Source organism: Aquarana catesbeiana, linkage group LG04, assembly GCF_042186555.1.
Source record: "Aquarana catesbeiana isolate 2022-GZ linkage group LG04, ASM4218655v1, whole genome shotgun sequence".
Taxonomy (NCBI): Eukaryota; Metazoa; Chordata; class Amphibia; order Anura; family Ranidae; genus Aquarana; species Aquarana catesbeiana.
The window spans coordinates 349,491,020-349,508,701 of NC_133327.1; the positions used below are offsets into that span (position 1 = coordinate 349,491,020).

The 17,682-nt window shown below is 42.7% G+C and overlaps 1 protein-coding gene across 2 annotated transcripts in view; it reads right to left on the minus strand.

Annotated features, from left to right (window-relative positions):
* The window catches only part of FBXL4 (F-box and leucine rich repeat protein 4), a 103,314-nt gene that overhangs the window by 64,805 nt on the left and 20,827 nt on the right, over window positions 1–17,682 (minus strand). For both annotated transcript variants that reach the window (XM_073626980.1, XM_073626981.1), the window contains exon 4: window positions 1,661–1,905. In XM_073626980.1, coding sequence (XP_073483081.1) covers window positions 1,661–1,905 — 245 coding nt within the window. The remainder of the gene's footprint in view (window positions 1–1,660; window positions 1,906–17,682) is intronic.

Genomic DNA, 17,682 nt, shown 5'->3' on the forward strand with positions numbered 1-17,682 from the left:
CCACAGCGATCTTGTAATGGCTTGGTGTTAAAGCCTGCTAAGCAGATATTAATGCATGAAAGAAGTGTTGAGGGTTGATGGGCCAAAGCATCCCTGTACAGAGTTTTATGCCACCCCGAGTCTTGGAACTGGGACCCATCAGTCAAAACAATCAACTTATTTATTCAGTTACTTTCACAAGAAATATCCTGTGTAGCCTTTGCACCCGTAAAAACAACAGATTGCACATCTAAACCCAATAAAATGCATTGTGATGTTTCAGGTTGTACTCTGGACTAGTGACACACCATTAGGCTCGGTTCACACAGGGGCAACACGATTTCAGCGCGACTTTGTACGGCGACTTCAACGCGGCTTCAACGCGACTTCAGCGCGACTTTAGCAAATTACAACGCGACTTCAAGTCGCCTCCAGGACAGGCGACTTCGGCTGTGGCCAATCACAGGACAATCATCTCTCTGGGAGGGAGGGGTTTGCCTGGGCAAACAAAATTTTTTGCCTGCAAAGTCGCTTGACTTTAGAGAGAGATCCGACTTGGAGGCGACTTCCATTGATTTCTATGGTACAGGTCGCCTACCAAGTCGGATCCAAGTAGTACAGGGAGTACGCTCTGAAGTCGGAGCGACTTCAGTAGTGTCTATTAAGACGCTCCCATTCACTGTCATGTGAATCTCTTTCTGGGGCGACTTGGGGCGACTTGAGGGGCGACAAGTCGGATCCCAAGTCGTCCCAGTGTGAACCGAGCCTTACGGCACATGCCTTCTCTCATATAGTGGATGTTTTGATGAAGTGTCTTTTGTGCACACTTTGTAATATCTCTCAAGCCTACATGTTGATTTACTACACACACCCACACTCATACTTGCGCATACACACCCCTTTAAACTAACCACGTATAGCAAAAAATACAATCAGTTCTGGAAAATAAAATATCATTAATACTATAATAAAATTTTGTCTTGAAGTGTGATAGCTATCTAGAGCTGCACGATTCTGGCCAAAATGAGAATCACGATTTTTAAAGAGCACGATTCTCGCGGCGTAAAATCTTTCACATTATACAAAAAAATTGGGCTAACTTTAATGGTTAGTTTTTTTTTTTTAATTCATTAAAGTGTAAATTTTTTCCCAAAAACGACTGCTGCGCAAATACAGTGTGACATAAAATATTGCAACAACCACCATTTTATTCTCTAGGGTCTCTACTAAAAAAAAAAATTAAAATTAGAATAAAATAAAAAATTATATATATATATATATATATATATATATATATATATGATATATTATATATATAATGATTTTAACTTGAAACCAACAAATGTCAGAAAAAGGTTTAGTGTTTAAGTGGTTAAACTTCCCTCATTTTCACACCAAAGTGTATTCCTTTGATCTAAAGGACAAATCGTTACAATGTTTATACTTAAGTTCCACTGCTAAAGAATGTTGTGATTCTTGGCAGACTGCCTGTTTTTTTTCTTCCTTTCTTTTGATGGCTGTCGACTTCAGCAGAGCCATAGAAAGATTTGGGAAATACTTTGTCAAGATCGCAAGGGGGAAAAAAAATTGCGATGACGATTCTTAACGATTAATCGTGCAGCTCTATAGCTATCCAAAAAAAATAAACCACTAGACCAGATTAAAACAAAAAAAAAATTACCTGCTAAAACCTGAGGTAGAAATAAATCCTCTGTTTCCAGTCCAAGATAGATTGAGCCACTGCACTAGTGTGCATCGTGGCAATAAGTACTCCAAAGAAGCATCATTCAAACTGGCCCAATAAGGCTGTAAACTTAGCTGAGTGTATTGAAGAGGATCACAGCAGTGCTGATAAAGAAGTTTGCATGTCTGCGCCAGGCGACACAGGTCTGGGAGTGATAAGTGGCTAATGATCAGTTGTATTAGCTGCAAAGATAAGATATATAAACACATTAGAAAAATTAGCTGTCATGCAAATCATGTATACATAATTGTACACTACAACGGGAAATTCTCTATTACTGTGAATGTCCTACTGTAAAATAGAGTGGAGTCCCCCTACTTAATTTCCTTTCATTGTATGACGCTCAACAAATTCAATGCAAAGGGAATAAAGCACTCAAGAATAAAGATACACATACAATAAAAGATGTATGTATTGCTCAGATACCCACAGACCTTCAGATTTTGCCTAATCATCAATATTTTCCAACAGTGTAATTCCAGGACCTAACAACTAACTGGATATAAATTGACCTAATAAAAGGTGTATCCATCAAAAGGGTGGAATGCCAAAATCCTAAAGTAGCTTCTGTGTACTAATGAGTTAACACCGTCATTATCAGCAGTATGGAGTAGAGCTGCACAATTCTGGCCAAAATGAGAATCACAATGTTTTTGCTTAGAATAAAAGATCACAATTCCCACTGCATAAAATCTTTCACATTATACAAAAAAAAAAAAAAATTGGGCTAACTTTACTGGTTAGTTTTTTTTTTAATTTATTAACCACTTCAATAACAACAGGTACTTATACACCTTTCTGCCCAAGCCAATTTTCAGCTTTCAGTGCTGTCGCAAACTGAATGACAACTGCGCGGTCATGCTACACTGTACCCAAACTAATTTTTTATCATTTTGTTCCCACAAATAGAGCTTTCTTTTGCTGGCATTTGATCACCTTTGCAATTTTTATTTTTTGCGCAACAAATAAAAAAAGACCGAAAATTTTGAAAAAAAAAAAAAGTTTTTCTTTGTTTCTGCTAAAAATGTTTCTTCTTCAATTACGGGCACTGATATGGCGGCACTGAAGGGCACTGATGAGCTGGCACCAATGAGGTGGCACTGATGGGCACTCATGATGGGTACTGATAGGTAGCACTGATATGCGGCACTGATAGGCACTCATAGGCAGCACTGATGGGCACTCATAGGCGGCACTGATGGGTACTTATGGGTGGCACTGATGGGTACTTATGGGTGGCACTAATAGGTGGCACTGATGGAACTGATGGGTGGCATTGCTGGGCATCACTGGTTCTTATTGTGCCAAAGAGGTGCCAGTCAGTGCCCATTTGTGGGCACCGATTGGCATATGTTGGGCATCAATTTTCACAAGTGGATGGCCATGGGGGATGTACCTGGCCATCCACATGTTAGGTGCTTCCCTGGTGGTCCTGGCGGCTTCCCTGGTGGTCCAGTGTGGGCATCCGAGGGGGGGGCTGCACTGATAAACAATCAGTGCAGACCCCCCGTCAGGAGAGCCGCCGATCGGCTCTCCTCTACTCACGTCTGTCAGATCAACGGCTCTTCCCGTTTACATCGTCATCAGCCGTGATTGGACACGGCTGATCATGTGGTAAAGAGCCTCCGCTGGGGGACTCTCCCTTATGATTGGCTGAGACACCGCAGCAGCGCCACTGGCTCCCGCTGCTGCCAATCATTGTCAGATAGCCAATCAGGAGAGTGGAGAGAAGGGGCCAAACCACGGCTCCGTGTCTAAATGGATACACAGAGCTGCGACTCGGCTCGAGTGCCCCCATAGCAAGCTGCTTGTTATGTGTGCACTTGTCAGGAGGGAGGGCAAGGGAACCGAGAAGAGGAGGATCCAGTCTACTCTGTGCAAATCTGCTGCGCAGGGCAGGTAAGTATAATATGTTTGTTATTTTTAAAGTAAAAAAAAAAAAAAGAAAAAAAACACGAGACTCTACAATCACTAGAATTGGTTTAAAGGTTAGGTAAATGGGCAAAGGGTTAGAATTTAGTGAATTAAAGTATAACTAAAGGCAAAACTTTTCGAAAAGTTATTAGAGGAGAAATCTTCCAATGGGGACAAGGAATTCCCTTAATTTGCAGGGATTTCCTCTCACTTCCTCTTTGGCTATGGGACAGGAAGAGAAGAAACATTTCCACAATGGACACAGATGGCGAAAAAAAAAAAATCTGACAGGGGTTATAACCCTCCCTTGCTCTATCCAAAATGAAAAAAAGTTTTGCCTATAGTCCTACTCTAAGTTTTAGCACCGTAGAGTGGTTAACAGTTATGCCGCATACACACGACCGGACTTTCCGTCAGAGTAGACTCTGAAGTCCGGTCTGAAGTCCGCTCTCCTTTGACGTCACTGCTATCAGTCGAGGTAGCTCGTCATCCCCACTCCCCAAGTCTGGATCCGCCAGCTGCCTTGACTGATGGCAGTCTCAGTGAGTCGCTGAGAAGGCCACTCCCCGTCCCTCCACAGCTCATCCCTCCAATGAGTGTGGAGGATCAGAGCAGGAGAGATGCTGACTGACAGGCAGCATCTCTCCGCTCGGAGAGGAGTGAGAACCGAGCCATCGGCGGTGTTCAGTGGCTCGGTTCGCAGTGCAGAGACGCCGGGGACAGCTGCAGCATCGGCCTGATGCTGCATCTACCAAGGCAAGTTTGATTATTAAAAAACACACCATACTTCTCTTTTAATGACCAGGCCATTTATTTGCTATACAGAACTGCGTCGCTTTAACTGACAATTGCGCGGTTGTGCTACGCTGTACCCAAACAAAATTGTGGTCCTTCTTTTCGCACAAATAGATCTTTCTTTTGGTGGTATTTGATCTCCTCTGCGGTTTTTATTTTTTGCACTATAAACAAAAAAAAAGCGACAATTTTGAAAAAAAAAAAAAAAACAATATTTTTTACTATAATAAATATCACCAAAAAATGTCTTCATCAGTTTAGGCCAATATGTATTCTTCTACATATTTTTGGTTAAAAAGAAAAAGAAAAGAAAAATCACAATAAGCGTATATTGATTGGTTTGCGCAAAAGTTAAAGCGTCTACAAAATAGGGGAAAGATTTATGGCATTTTTAATATTTTTTTTTTTTTACTAGTAATTGCGGCGATCTGCGATTTTGAGCGGGACTGCTCAAAAACTGTGGACAGATCGGACACTTTTGACACTTTTTTGGGACCACTGACATTTACACAGTGATCACTGCTATAAAAATGCACCGATTATGTGTAAATGCCACTGGCAGGGAAGGGGTTACCACTAGGGGGTGATCAAGGGGTTAAATGTGTTCCCTGGGAGGTGTTTCTAACTGTGAGGGGGGGGCTGACTGGAGAAGGAGAGAGATCGCTGTTCCTGATCACTAGGAACAGCAGATCTCTCTCACCTCCCCTGTCAAAACGGGTATCTGTTTACAGATCCCCATTCTGGCTCTCGTGGGTGGACGGCGGACATCTGAGTACCTGTCACTGCCCATGTAAGTACCTGTCACCACCCATCTGAGTACCCGAGTACCAGTCACCAGCCCATCAGAGTACCCGAGTACCTGAGTACGTGTTACAGCCCATTACAGCGTGTTACAGCCCATCTGAGTACCCGAGTACCTGTCACAGTCCATCCTACCTGTCACCACCCATCAGAGTACCAAAGTACCTATCTGTAGCTCATCAGAGTACCTGAGTACCTGTCCCCAGGCCATCGGAGTACCCGAGTGCCTGTCACCAGCCCATCAGAGTACCCGAGTACCTGTCACAGTCCATCTGAGTACCCGAGTACCTGTCACTGCCCATCTGAGTACCTGTCACCACCCATCTGAGTACCCGAGTACCAGTCACCAGCCCATCAGAGTACCCGAGTACCAGTCACCAGCCCATCAGAGTACCCGAGTACCTATCTGTAGCCCATCAGAGTACCCGAGTGCCTGTCACCAGCCCATCAGAGTACCCGAGTACCTGTCACCAGCCCATCAGAGTACCCGAGTACCTGTCACCAGCCCATCAGAGTACCCGAGTACCTGTCACCAGCCCATCAGAGTACCCGAGTACCAGTCACCAGCCCATCAGAGTACCCGAGTACCTATCTGTAGCCCATCAGAGTACCCGAGTGCCTGTCACCAGCCCATCAGAGTACCCAAGTACCTGTCACCAGCCCATCAGAGTACCCGAGTACCTGTCACCAGCCCATCAGAGTACCCAAGTACCAGTCACCAGCCCAGAGTACCCGAGTACCTATCTGTAGTCCATCAGAGTACCCGAGTACCAGTCACCAGCCCATCAGAGTACCCGAGTACCTATCTGTAGCCCATCAGACTACCCGAGTGCCTTTCACCAGCCCATCAGAGTACCCGAGTACCTGTCACCAGCCCATCAGAGTAACCGAGTACCTGTCACCAGCCCATCAGAGTAACGAGTACCTGTCACCAGCCTATCAGAGTACCTATTTGCAGCCCATGCCTCATAGAATATACGTTCGGGTGTTTGCTTTCCAAAATGGGGTCATTCCACTGTCCTGGTGCTCAAGGACCTTCAAAAGTGTGATAGGTAGGAATGAAATGAGATGTGTAATTTATGCTCCTAGAATGCCTGAAGGTAATACTTCTATGTTGGGCCTCTGTATGTGGCCAGGCTGTGTAAGAGTCTCACATGTGGTATTGCCATACTCAGGAGGAGTAGCAGAATGTGTTTTGGGGTGTAATTTTTGCTATGTACATGCTATGCTATGTGTTAGAAATATCTTATAAATTGACAACTTTGTGTAAGAAAAAAAAAAAAAAAAAAAAAAAAAGATTTTCATTTTCTTTCCATGTTTTCTGAAGACTTGTGTGAAAAATTAACCATTCATAATGCCTCATAGAATATACGTTGGGGTGTTTGTTTTCCAAAATGGGGTCATTTTGTGGGTAATTCCACTGTCCTGGTGCTCCAGGGCCTTCAAAAGTGTAATAGGTCGTTAGGAAATTAGAGGTGTAATTTATGCTCCAAAAACGCCTGACGGTGCTCCCTGCATGTTGGGCCTCTGTATGTGGCCAGGCTGTGTAAAAGTCTCACACATGTGGTATTGCCATACTCAGGAGGAGTAACAGAATGTGTTTTGGGGGGTCATTTTTGCTATATACATGCTTTGAGTTAGAAATATCTTATAAACTGACCACTTTGTGTAAAAAAAATACGTTTTAATTTTCTTTCCACGTTTTCCGAAGACTTGTGGAAAAAAAGAACCGTTCAAAAGACTCATTATGCCTCATAGAATAGCCATTGGGGTGTTTGCTTTCCAAAATGGGGTCATTTTGTGGGTAATTCCACTGTCCTGGTACTCCAGGGCCTTCACAAATGTAATAGGTCGTTAGGAAATTAGAGGTGTAATTTATGCTCCTAGAACCCCTGATGGTGCGCCCTGCATGTTGGACCTCTCTGTGTGGACAGGCTGTGTAAAAGTCACACACATGTGGTATTGCCATACTCGGGAGGAGTAGCAGAATGTATTTTGGGGTGTGATTGGAAGTATGCATATGCTGTGTGTGAGAAATAACTTATTATGACAATTTTGTGAAAAAAAAAAATCTTAATTTTCCCAAGAATTGTGGGAAAAAAATTACAACTTCATAAAACTCACCATGCGTCTTACTAAATACCTTGGACTGTCTACTTTTCAAAAAGAGGTAATTTGGGGGGTATTTGTACTTTCCTGACATTTCAAGGCCTCAAGAAATATGATAGGCCGTCAGTGCATCAGGTGTGATCAATTTTCAATGATTAGCACCATACTTTCACAAAGACTAAATAATATCCACTAATTTGGGTTATTTTTACCAAAGAGATGTAGCAGTATAAATTTTGGCCCAAATTTATGAACAAAAATGACTTATTTGCAAAATTTTATCAAAGAAAAAAAGCTAAAAATTGGTCTGGGCAGGAAGGGTGTATAAATGTCCTGTATTGAAGTGGCTAAAAAAAAAAAGAACCTTTACAATAACTTTAACTGCACATTTTTTGTTGCATTTGTGTAGCGTTAAAAAACATTTGCCAGACACTCACTCTGTGTTTGTTTTTTATTTACCGATTTTTTTATCACCTCGGCTATCATCTACTAGGACCCCAGGTCCTTTTCCATCCTAGATTCCCCCAGAGGTTCTCCCCCAGTGTATAGATTGCATTCATATTTTTTCCACCCAAATGCATTATTTTACATTTTTTCTACATTAAACCTCATTTGCCATGTAATTGTCCCCCCATTAAATTTGTTCAGATCTTTTTGCAAGGTTTCCACATCCTGCGGAAAAGTTATTGCCCTGCTTAGCTTAGTATCGCCCGCAAATACAGAGATTGAACTGTTTACCCCATCCTCCAGGTCGTTTATGAACAAATTAAATAGGATTGGCCCCAACACAGAACCCTGTGTTTTCACCCCTGACCATTCCGAGTACTCCCCATTTATCACCACCCTCTGAACTCACCCTTGTAGCCAGCTTTCAATCCATGTACTCACCCTATGGTACATGCCAACGGACCTTATTTTGTACAGTAAATGTTTATGGGGAATAGTAGTAATTGCAGGGGGCACTTTCTTATATTTTTATTCTGACAGTCACTTTAATATATACTGTAGAAGCAAACATTTGACTGGCTACACTTTTTTCTTTCTTAGTTGTTAAAGCGGAGTTCCACCCAAAAGTACTCGTGACCCCCTGCCATGCCATACTTAGCATTAGAACTGCACAATTAATCGTCAAGAATCGTTATCGTGATTAATCATCAAGAATCGTTATCGCGATCTTGACTAAAATGTTTCACAATTCTTTCTATGCAAAGAATTCTCTCTGCTCTTCTGAAGCCACAGCCCTCAAAAGAAAGGAAGAGAAAAACCGGGCAGTCTGCCAAGAAACAAAACATTCTTTATCAGTTGAACTTAAGTATAAACATTGTAACAGTTTGTCAATTGAATAGACTTCCTGTGTAAGTGAAAAAAGTTTAACCACTTAAACACCTTTTTCTGACATTTGTTGGTTTCAAGTTAAAATCTTTTTTTTTTGCTAGAAAATTACTTAGAACCCCCAAACATATATATTTTTTTAGTAGACACCCTAGAGAATAAAATTTGTTGCAATATTTTATGTCACACTGTATTTGCGCAGCGGTCTTTCAAATGAAATTTTTTTGGAAGAAATTACTTTAATGAATTAAAAAAAAAAAAAAAAAAAAAAAATCTAACCAGTTAAGTTATCCCATTTTTTTTTGTATAATGTGAAAGATTTTACGTCGCGAGAATCGTGATCTTTTTAATCTAAGCAAAAAAACATGATTCTCATTTTGGCCAGAATCGTGCAGCTCTACTTAGCATGTCATTTTTTTTGGGGGGGGGGGGGGGGAGCGGGTACCTAGTTGACAGGTACCCAACTCTCACTTCCACTCTATCCACCTAGGCGACTCGAGCAGAAGTTCTCCTCTCCTCCTCCCTGCAATCTTCTGGGACACGTCACAGGTCCCAGAAGATTGCCCGGCCATTCAGGATGCGCAGCGCGTCTCGCGCATGCACAGTGTGCACCCTGCTGTGAAGCCGCAAGCAGTCACAGCCAGGTGCCCACACTAGTGATGCTAGCGCGGGGAGAGGCGGGGGGAGAGAACGGAGGCTTCAGGCGGCCGCATCGCTGGATTGTGGGACAGGTGAGTGTGCGTTTATTAAAAGTCGGCAGCTACACTTTTTGTAGCTGCTGACTTAATAAACACAGAAACGGCTGGAACTCTGCTTTATAGTGAAACTTCAGGCAATAACTGAACATGGCACATAACTGAACCAATTACATTTCCAGAGATGTATACTCTTCAAAATGACATACAGGTAGTTAAATTAAACTTTTCAGTAACATATCAGTACTAAACAAGTCTACAATGCGGACATCTTGTGGTGCTACACATTCTTTCACATGTCTTCTGGTGTGTTCTAATATAAAATTTACCAAGCAAACTCAGCTTTGCCAAGATATATGAAGAGAGGGGCTGCTGGTACAATCTTATCAGATAGGGAACAATAACATTTGTGAAATATTATCTAACCTTGATTATATTCCCCAAGTGCTGTGCTTGATTGAAAATGAATACACAAATAGATTAAATATAAAGTGCACAAATTGAGAAAAGAAATGATAGGTTCAAGTCCCAAAAGCTGGTTGATCAGATAAAGTGTCCAATAGGAGCCACCAAGGTGTACTGCTACTTATTAAAAGTCCTCATAGGTGACCATTTGTGATAGAATCGATCCATAAACAGTGACTACCAACGTGAAGATATCCATCACCACAGATAGTAAAAGTATGCTTACTGGAAAGTATGGACCCAAATACCATACGGCAATGAGTCACCAGAACTGGAGTGATTAGACATCAAATAGGGAAAGAAACCTATGTGTGTTTTCCATGGATGGATCCACAGGACACTGGCAAGGGTGGACTCCACTTCGAACACCAGTCCCCTAGCTCATGAGCACATGTAAAAACACACCAAGCAATCGTACATAGTGTAAAACCATCAAAAGCAAATGTATTAAAATGTATAGAACACTTACAAGAAGTTGGTATATACAGCACTGTTAAAATGAAGTCCCAGATGCTATGCAATGAATCGGCCGGAGCTGGTCTATCTGATCAACAGGCTTTTAGGACTTGAACCTATCATTTCTTTTTTCAATTTGTGCACGTTATATTTAATCTATTTGTGTATTCATTTTCAATCAAGGGCAGCAATTGTTTACTACTGGTTTATTACACAATATATGTCAACTGTGGTGCTAGCAGCTACTGCTAGTGTCTATCAGCGTGGTAACTTATATATGAGAGTTTATGGGCCAGCTAAAAACATGAGATCTTCACCTGATCCAGCCACAAACACATCTAAAAATGATAGCTTTATGGCTGTCATAAAAACCTTCAGACTTTCTGAGTAGCTGCCCTGGAACAAGTATCCTGGATATCTGCCGCATACATGCCTACCTGTTACAAGCTAGTGATTCTGAAAAGACTAAAAAAAAATACAGCATTACAGCCAGGCAATTAACCTTTTCAGCAGGATATTGGCCTAAATATTTCTAAACAAGAGTTTCCTATAAAAGATCTTGAACAGATAAAACTGGAATGCTTCAGCCTTTTTCTGCAGAAAATAGATACTAGAGACTGCATTTGTGCAGATTTAAGTTATTTACATTCTAGTGTCGTAATTGCTTTGTGGCCACATTCCAGAAGATGCTGGCAGCAAGACAACTCCTGCCAATCAGAAATATGGCTAAAATGGACCAGATTTTTTTTTTTTTTAACGGTAACATAACTTGCAGCATTTTCTTTTCAAATGAATAGGAAATAAAAACAGGACTATTTTGCCATTTAAGTATAGGCATATCTTGCTGTTCAAGAACATTAGTTAAAAAAAAAAAAGGACTGTTGGCCTGCATTTTTGCCGACAATATATGACAATATACAATCAACTTGACAGCCAAATAAGGGTTATGTTTTAATAATTCAGTGACTACATAATAGACAGCCACAGTGCCCAGTCCCCATTTATAAAAAGTAGCCTGGCAACATAATGCTACCTCTGCCATACTTAAACTAATCCAGTCAGCACAGGAGCACCTGTGGTTACAACATACCTGCTTAAAGTAGACTGCATATACATACCTTTCTGGTGGCGGTTTCTTGAAAAGCTGCCAGGGTCACATTAACTATAGATATATAGATATGCCGGAACAAAAGCAGTTCATGTCTATCCCAGAAGACATGACGCTGTTACAGCTGCAACAGGCCGATTGACGAAAAACCTATGTTTTTCTCACTTAAGGGACTTCATTCAGCAGCAACCGGGGGGGGGGGGGGGGGGGTCAGGGGGGTCAATCCCCCTGCAGAGCATCCATAGAGCCCAGTTATCAGGGATTGCCACTATGCACCTGAAGCACTTGCAGGTACTGGTCCTGCTGCCCGTCAGTTAAGAACAAGGGAGGTTGTCTACATCTGCGTGTTACGCACTCCTAATCCTTGTGCTGTGTGCAGTGCGTTAGACACTTTATCTCTGCACTCTATCCCTATGCACAATGCTGTGTATTTCATTCTCCCAACCTCTGCACTCTCTATATTGTACAATAGGGATGAGCTCGATGTTTGAGTGGAGCGTAACCTTATGCAGTGTTCACGGCAAATTCGAAAGCCGCGGAACACCGTTAAAGTCTATGGGACACGAACATGAAAAACCAAAAGTGCTCATTTTAAAGGCTTATATGCAAGTTTTTGTCATAAAAAGTGTTTGGGGACATGTATCAATGCAAAAAAAAAAAGTTTTTAAAAACGGACGTTTTTTCAGGAGCAGGGATTTTAATAATGCTTAAAGTGAAACAATAAAAATGAAATATTTCTTTAAATATCGTAACTGGGGGGTGTTTATAGTATGCCTGTAAAGTAGCGCATCTTTCCCGTGTTTAGAACAATACCACAGCAATACAGGCGCATGCGCGAGGCTGCTAAACAGAAATGGATGCTTAGAGCTCCGCTGTCACCGGGACAATAATGGCCTCATATCATCGAGTCACGGTCAAAAACCGCATCTCAACGCAGAGCCGATCCTAGGGTCACAGACGCCTGGGTGCAGAAATATTTTGGGCGCCCCCATGGGGACGTGGTCATCTTACTAACTCCTCCCCTTTGCAAAGACTCAAACACAGATATGCTCCCCTAAGGAGTCTTTGTTAAGAGATCATGGGAGGATCCCAGGTTAACAATAAAGAGAACAAGATAGTCAGAGACTGCAAACATACTACAGGGGATGGTCAGAGACTGCAGACATGATCAAAGAAATGGTCAGAGACTGCAGACACGATACATGAAATGGTCAGAGACTGCAGACACGATACAAGAAATGGTCAGAGACTGCAGACACGATACAAGAAATGGTCAGAGACTGCAGACATGATACAAGAAATGGTCAGAGACTACAGACATAATACAAGAGATGGTCAGAGACTACAGACATAATACAAGAGATGGTCATAGACTACAGACATAATACAAGAGATGGTCAGAGACTGCATAAATAGTACAAGAGATGGTCAGAGACTGCAGATATGATACAAGAAATGGTCAGAGACTGCAAACACACTACAAAAGATGGTTAGAGACTGCAGATATGATACAAGAAATGGTCAGAGACTGCAGACATGATACAAGAGATGGTCAGAGACTGCAGACATACTACAGAAGATGGTCAGAGACTACAGATATGATACAAGAAATGGTCAGAGACTGCAAACATACTACAAAAGATGGTCAGAGACTGCAGATATGATACAAGAAATGGTCAGAGACTGCATGCATAGTACAAGAGATGGTCAGAGACTGCATGCATAGTACAAGAGATGGTCAGAGACTGCAAACATGCTACAGAAGATAGTCAGAGACTGCAGACATGATACATAAGATGGTCAGAGACTGCAGACATGATACATAAGATGGTCAGGGACTGCAGACATAATACAAGAGATGGTCAGAGACTGCAGACATAGTACAAGAGATGGTCAGAGACTGCAGACATAGTACAAGAGATGGTCAGAGCCTGAATACATTGTACAAGAGATGGTCAGAGACTGCAGACATGATACAAGAAATTGTCAGAGACTGGCTGCGTTTGATGGGCACAGTGGCAGCGTTTGATGGGCACAGTGGCAGCGTTTGATGGGAACAGCAGCTGCTTTTAATGGGCACAGTGGCTGCGTTTGATGGGCACAGTGGCTGCGTTTGATGGGCACAGTGGCTGCGTTTGATGGGCACAGTGGCTGCGTTTACGACAGTAAGATCTGTTAAAGAAAGTTGAAAAACAACAGACTTACTTGCAGGATCACAGGTGAAAATAAAGTTGGGAAATAAAGGAAAATGAATGCAACCACCACTAAGAACTGGTGCACTGAGATATTGTACACTGAGTGTAGTAGGACTATAGTAGGAGGAGATGAGAGGTGACACCCCTCAGGTGTAGTATACATTGTATAGACACATTGGACATTGATCTGCTCTCTATGATCCCAGGTCCTCCTCATGGTGGAGCCGAGTGTGTGATCTCCACCATGGCACTGCCAATCATCACATCCACCACCTACTCTGCCCTCTCCCCCACTCAGAGTGCCCCCCCCCCTTACCTCCTCGATGGCGGTGACGGTGCTCCGGCATTGGCTGAGCCGGGTGGTGAAGTTGGAGGTGGTGGGGGACTTGTAATCCTCATTGGTCTCTGTGATAAATTCCGACACACTCATCTGATCCGGCATGATGATCGGAGGAGGGGGAGGAGGATGGGACAGGAGGCAACCACTCCGGGCACTTCTCCCAACAAAGCACAGTGGACTCTGCCTACTACATATGCCGCAACTCCGCACACACAGCCGGGCACTTCAACCAGATGACAGCGGGGATCACACACCAACCCGGGATCCATTCCTAGCACCAGCGACCGCCGCTCCATGAGTCCTAGATCCCCAGAGTAGGGCAGTGGCTGCTGGACACACCTCCCACTTCAGACCAGCCAGGCACTAGTCCTCCCTCCGCTCCCTCTTAGCCACGCTGTCTGAAGATGGCAGAGGTGGGCGGAGCATGTTTACTAGCCGCGGAGGCGGCGCGCTCTGAATGCTGGGGCGGCCGCGGCATCCCTGACTGACATCACTGTTCGATAGCTAGACGCCGGCCACCTAGCTCGGCGCCACTCTTCTGCAAAGAGATTACAGCGCTGGGGTGCGGTGCACCCCGTGCACCCCGGCCAGGATCGGCCCTGTCTCCACGGTAACTATCTTATTCCCCAACTTGTACAGCACAACGACATACCATGTTTAATGGGAAAAAGACAAAATTGAAACAACAACCAGGCAAGGAAACTCTGACTAGAAACGCTTCTAAAATGGCAGCTGCGCATTCCTCCCGCACAACTTTACCTCAGAAAATGACACAAAAGGGGAATTCTAACCCTTCCTCTCCACATTTAATTGACACTGATTCTGAATTCAGATTAACTCCTATATCATTACAAGATATTCATAATGGCACTGACTTATTAATTTGAACGTGTCTTACAAAAAGCCCTCCAAAATACCTCAGATACAATAACTGAAAAACTTACAAGAGAAATTTGTGAGGTAGGGCGCCGCACATCAATATTAGAACACAAAGTGAAGGAAATAAATGATATTACCACAGCTCATGCTGATGAATTAGAAGCCCTTAAAGAAGAGAATTCAATCCTTAATTTATGTTTACAAGATTTTGAAAACAGAGCACGGAGGTCAAACCTGCGAATCCGTGGTATACCAGAAAACAGAATAGATCTACAATCAACAATAACAGCACTCTTTCAGGAATTAGCCCCTTCAATCCCCATTGAACGTTTAGAGATGGATAGAATTCATAGATCATTAATCCCCATAAAAGAAGATGCCGCGCCCCCCCCCCCCCCCCCCCAGAGATATAGTGTTAAAATTACACTACTTCAAAACAAAGGAGCAGCTGATGGAAGCTGCATGCAATAAAGACACATTAATTTTTCAAGGTCAGCGTCAGGGGCGTTGCTAGGTCTACAAAAGAACTGGGGCTAGAGCCCATAGCAGCGTAGTAAAGAAAGTCATACGATTGGGCGGGCATACACATGTATATACAGTAATATACATGTGTGTGTGTATATCCACAGAGAGCCCGCCACTTACATCAGGGTCCCCAGAGAGCCCCCCCTTACATCAGGGTCCCTAGAGAGCCCCCCCCTTACATCAGGGTCCCTAGAGAGCCCCCCCTTACATCAGGGTCCCTAGAGAGCCCCCCCCTTGCATCAGGGTCCCAGAGAGCCTCCCCCTTCCATCAGGGTCCCCAGAGAGCTCCCCACTTACATCAGGGTTCCCAGAGAGCTTCCCCCTTGCATCAGGGTCCCCAGAGAGCCCCCCACTTACATCAGGGTTCCCAGAGAGCCTCCCCATTGCATCAGGGTCCCCAGAGAGCCCCCCACTTACATAAGGGTTCCCAGAGAGCCTCCCCCTTGCATCAGGGTACCCAGAGAGCCCCCCACTTACATCAGGGTTCCCAGAGAGCCCCCCACTTACATCAGGGTTCCCAGAGAGCCCCCCTTACATTATGGTCCCCAGAGAGCCTCCCCCTTAAAATCAGGGTCCCCAGAGAGCCTCCTGCTTGCATCAGGGTCCCCAGAGAGCCCCCCACTTACATCAGGGTCCCCAGAGAACCTCCCCTCCCCTTAAGGACCCCTGCAGAGACTCGGGGCTATGGGCCCCAGGTTCAGGGCTATAGCCCCAAAAGCCACCCCCTAGCGACGCCACTGGTCAGCGTTACCAAATATTTCAAGATCTTTCACAACAGACTCTCCTCAAAAGAAAAGAAATGAAGCCACATTTACAGATTCTCCAGTACCATCACATTACCTATCGGAGTTTTCCATTCGCTCTTCGATTCACTCATAAAAGTACCACATTCACCTGCAAGACTAAGGATGACCTTCTAACTGCAATCTACGATCTTCGATTGACAATCCCAGAGAATGCATCAGAAGGCTCTAAACGACGAGCTTCATCGACTTCACCCACTACCCAGCAAGAAAATTGCTGGGTAGAACAACAATTTCTCTCCACCTCCAATAAAAGGGGTTGTTTTGCTTCTCCACCTCCGAATTCTGAAGAACAGATGGACTAATAAATTTTTGAAGAAATTTCATTCACTATTCTTATAATCCTTAGTCACTACATTAATAGTGACAAGTCATAAGAACTCTCAATGGAAAAGACCATACTACCTTTTCAAGGTTGATTACTTTATCCTTATAAGTTTACAAATATAGTAATATTCTAAGTTTTTAGATGGTTTCCTCTCTCTTTTTTTTATATATCCATAATGCTTCAGCATCTTTCTGCAGGTTTTTTTCAGTTTAATAAATTGCCTTTATTTAATGATTTTCAAAGGCTAGGTTATAAGATTAATCCTTTTTTCAGTTATTTTAATAATACCTTAAACATCATCCTTGACTAGTATTATTTAATAAATGTTTATACAACTTTTGAAGAGGCTACAATTGTCCCGGAGACAATCCACTGCACCTCTCACTTGATCCTCGAGTTACCGGACCCTTTTTGCCGGATACTCTTTGGACGGTTAGTACCCAATGGTAGGTGATAAAATCACCTACCCTTGGATACAAGCTCCTCATAGGAGCTATATTTCTTTATAGGTCATAATAACTTCTCTTTTTTAGTTTTCTTATCGGTATATTAGGCTACTAGTCAATTTGTTTTACCATTGCTAAACTCTCCGTTTCCTACCTTTTCTTTTACCCCCCCTTTTTATTTTTTTTAATTTTTTTCCCTTTCCCATCTATTTTTTATTTATTATTTTTTTATTCATTATTATTCCTTATTTTTTATTTTATTTCCTACTTATTTATTTATCGATTTAATTATACATTTTCAAGAAGTGTTTATTATTCTATATATTTGCTTTTAAAAAAAATGTCTTTAAAAACATATTGTCGCTTAACGCCCAGGGTCTTAATTCACCACAAAAAAAAGAACAAAAGCTTTTCACTCCTTCTCATCACTTTCTGCACATGTTATATGCCTGCAGGAAACACACTTCTCAGTTTCATCTGCCCCTAAATTTATAAATCGCTAATATCCTCAAGTCTATATGGCATCAGCATTAACGAAACAAAGAGGTGTGCTAATATCGTTTCACAATACTACCCCCTTCATACTGCAGAAAGAAATAAAAGACCCTGAAGGACGTTACATAATAATTACCGGTCTATTGTTAGATAATGTTGTAACTATTGTTTCATATTACGCTCCAAATAGAAATCCCCTATCGTTTCTCTCACATCTATTTTCAGTAGTGGAATCCCACAAACAAGGTACCCTTATCATTTGTGGTGATTCAA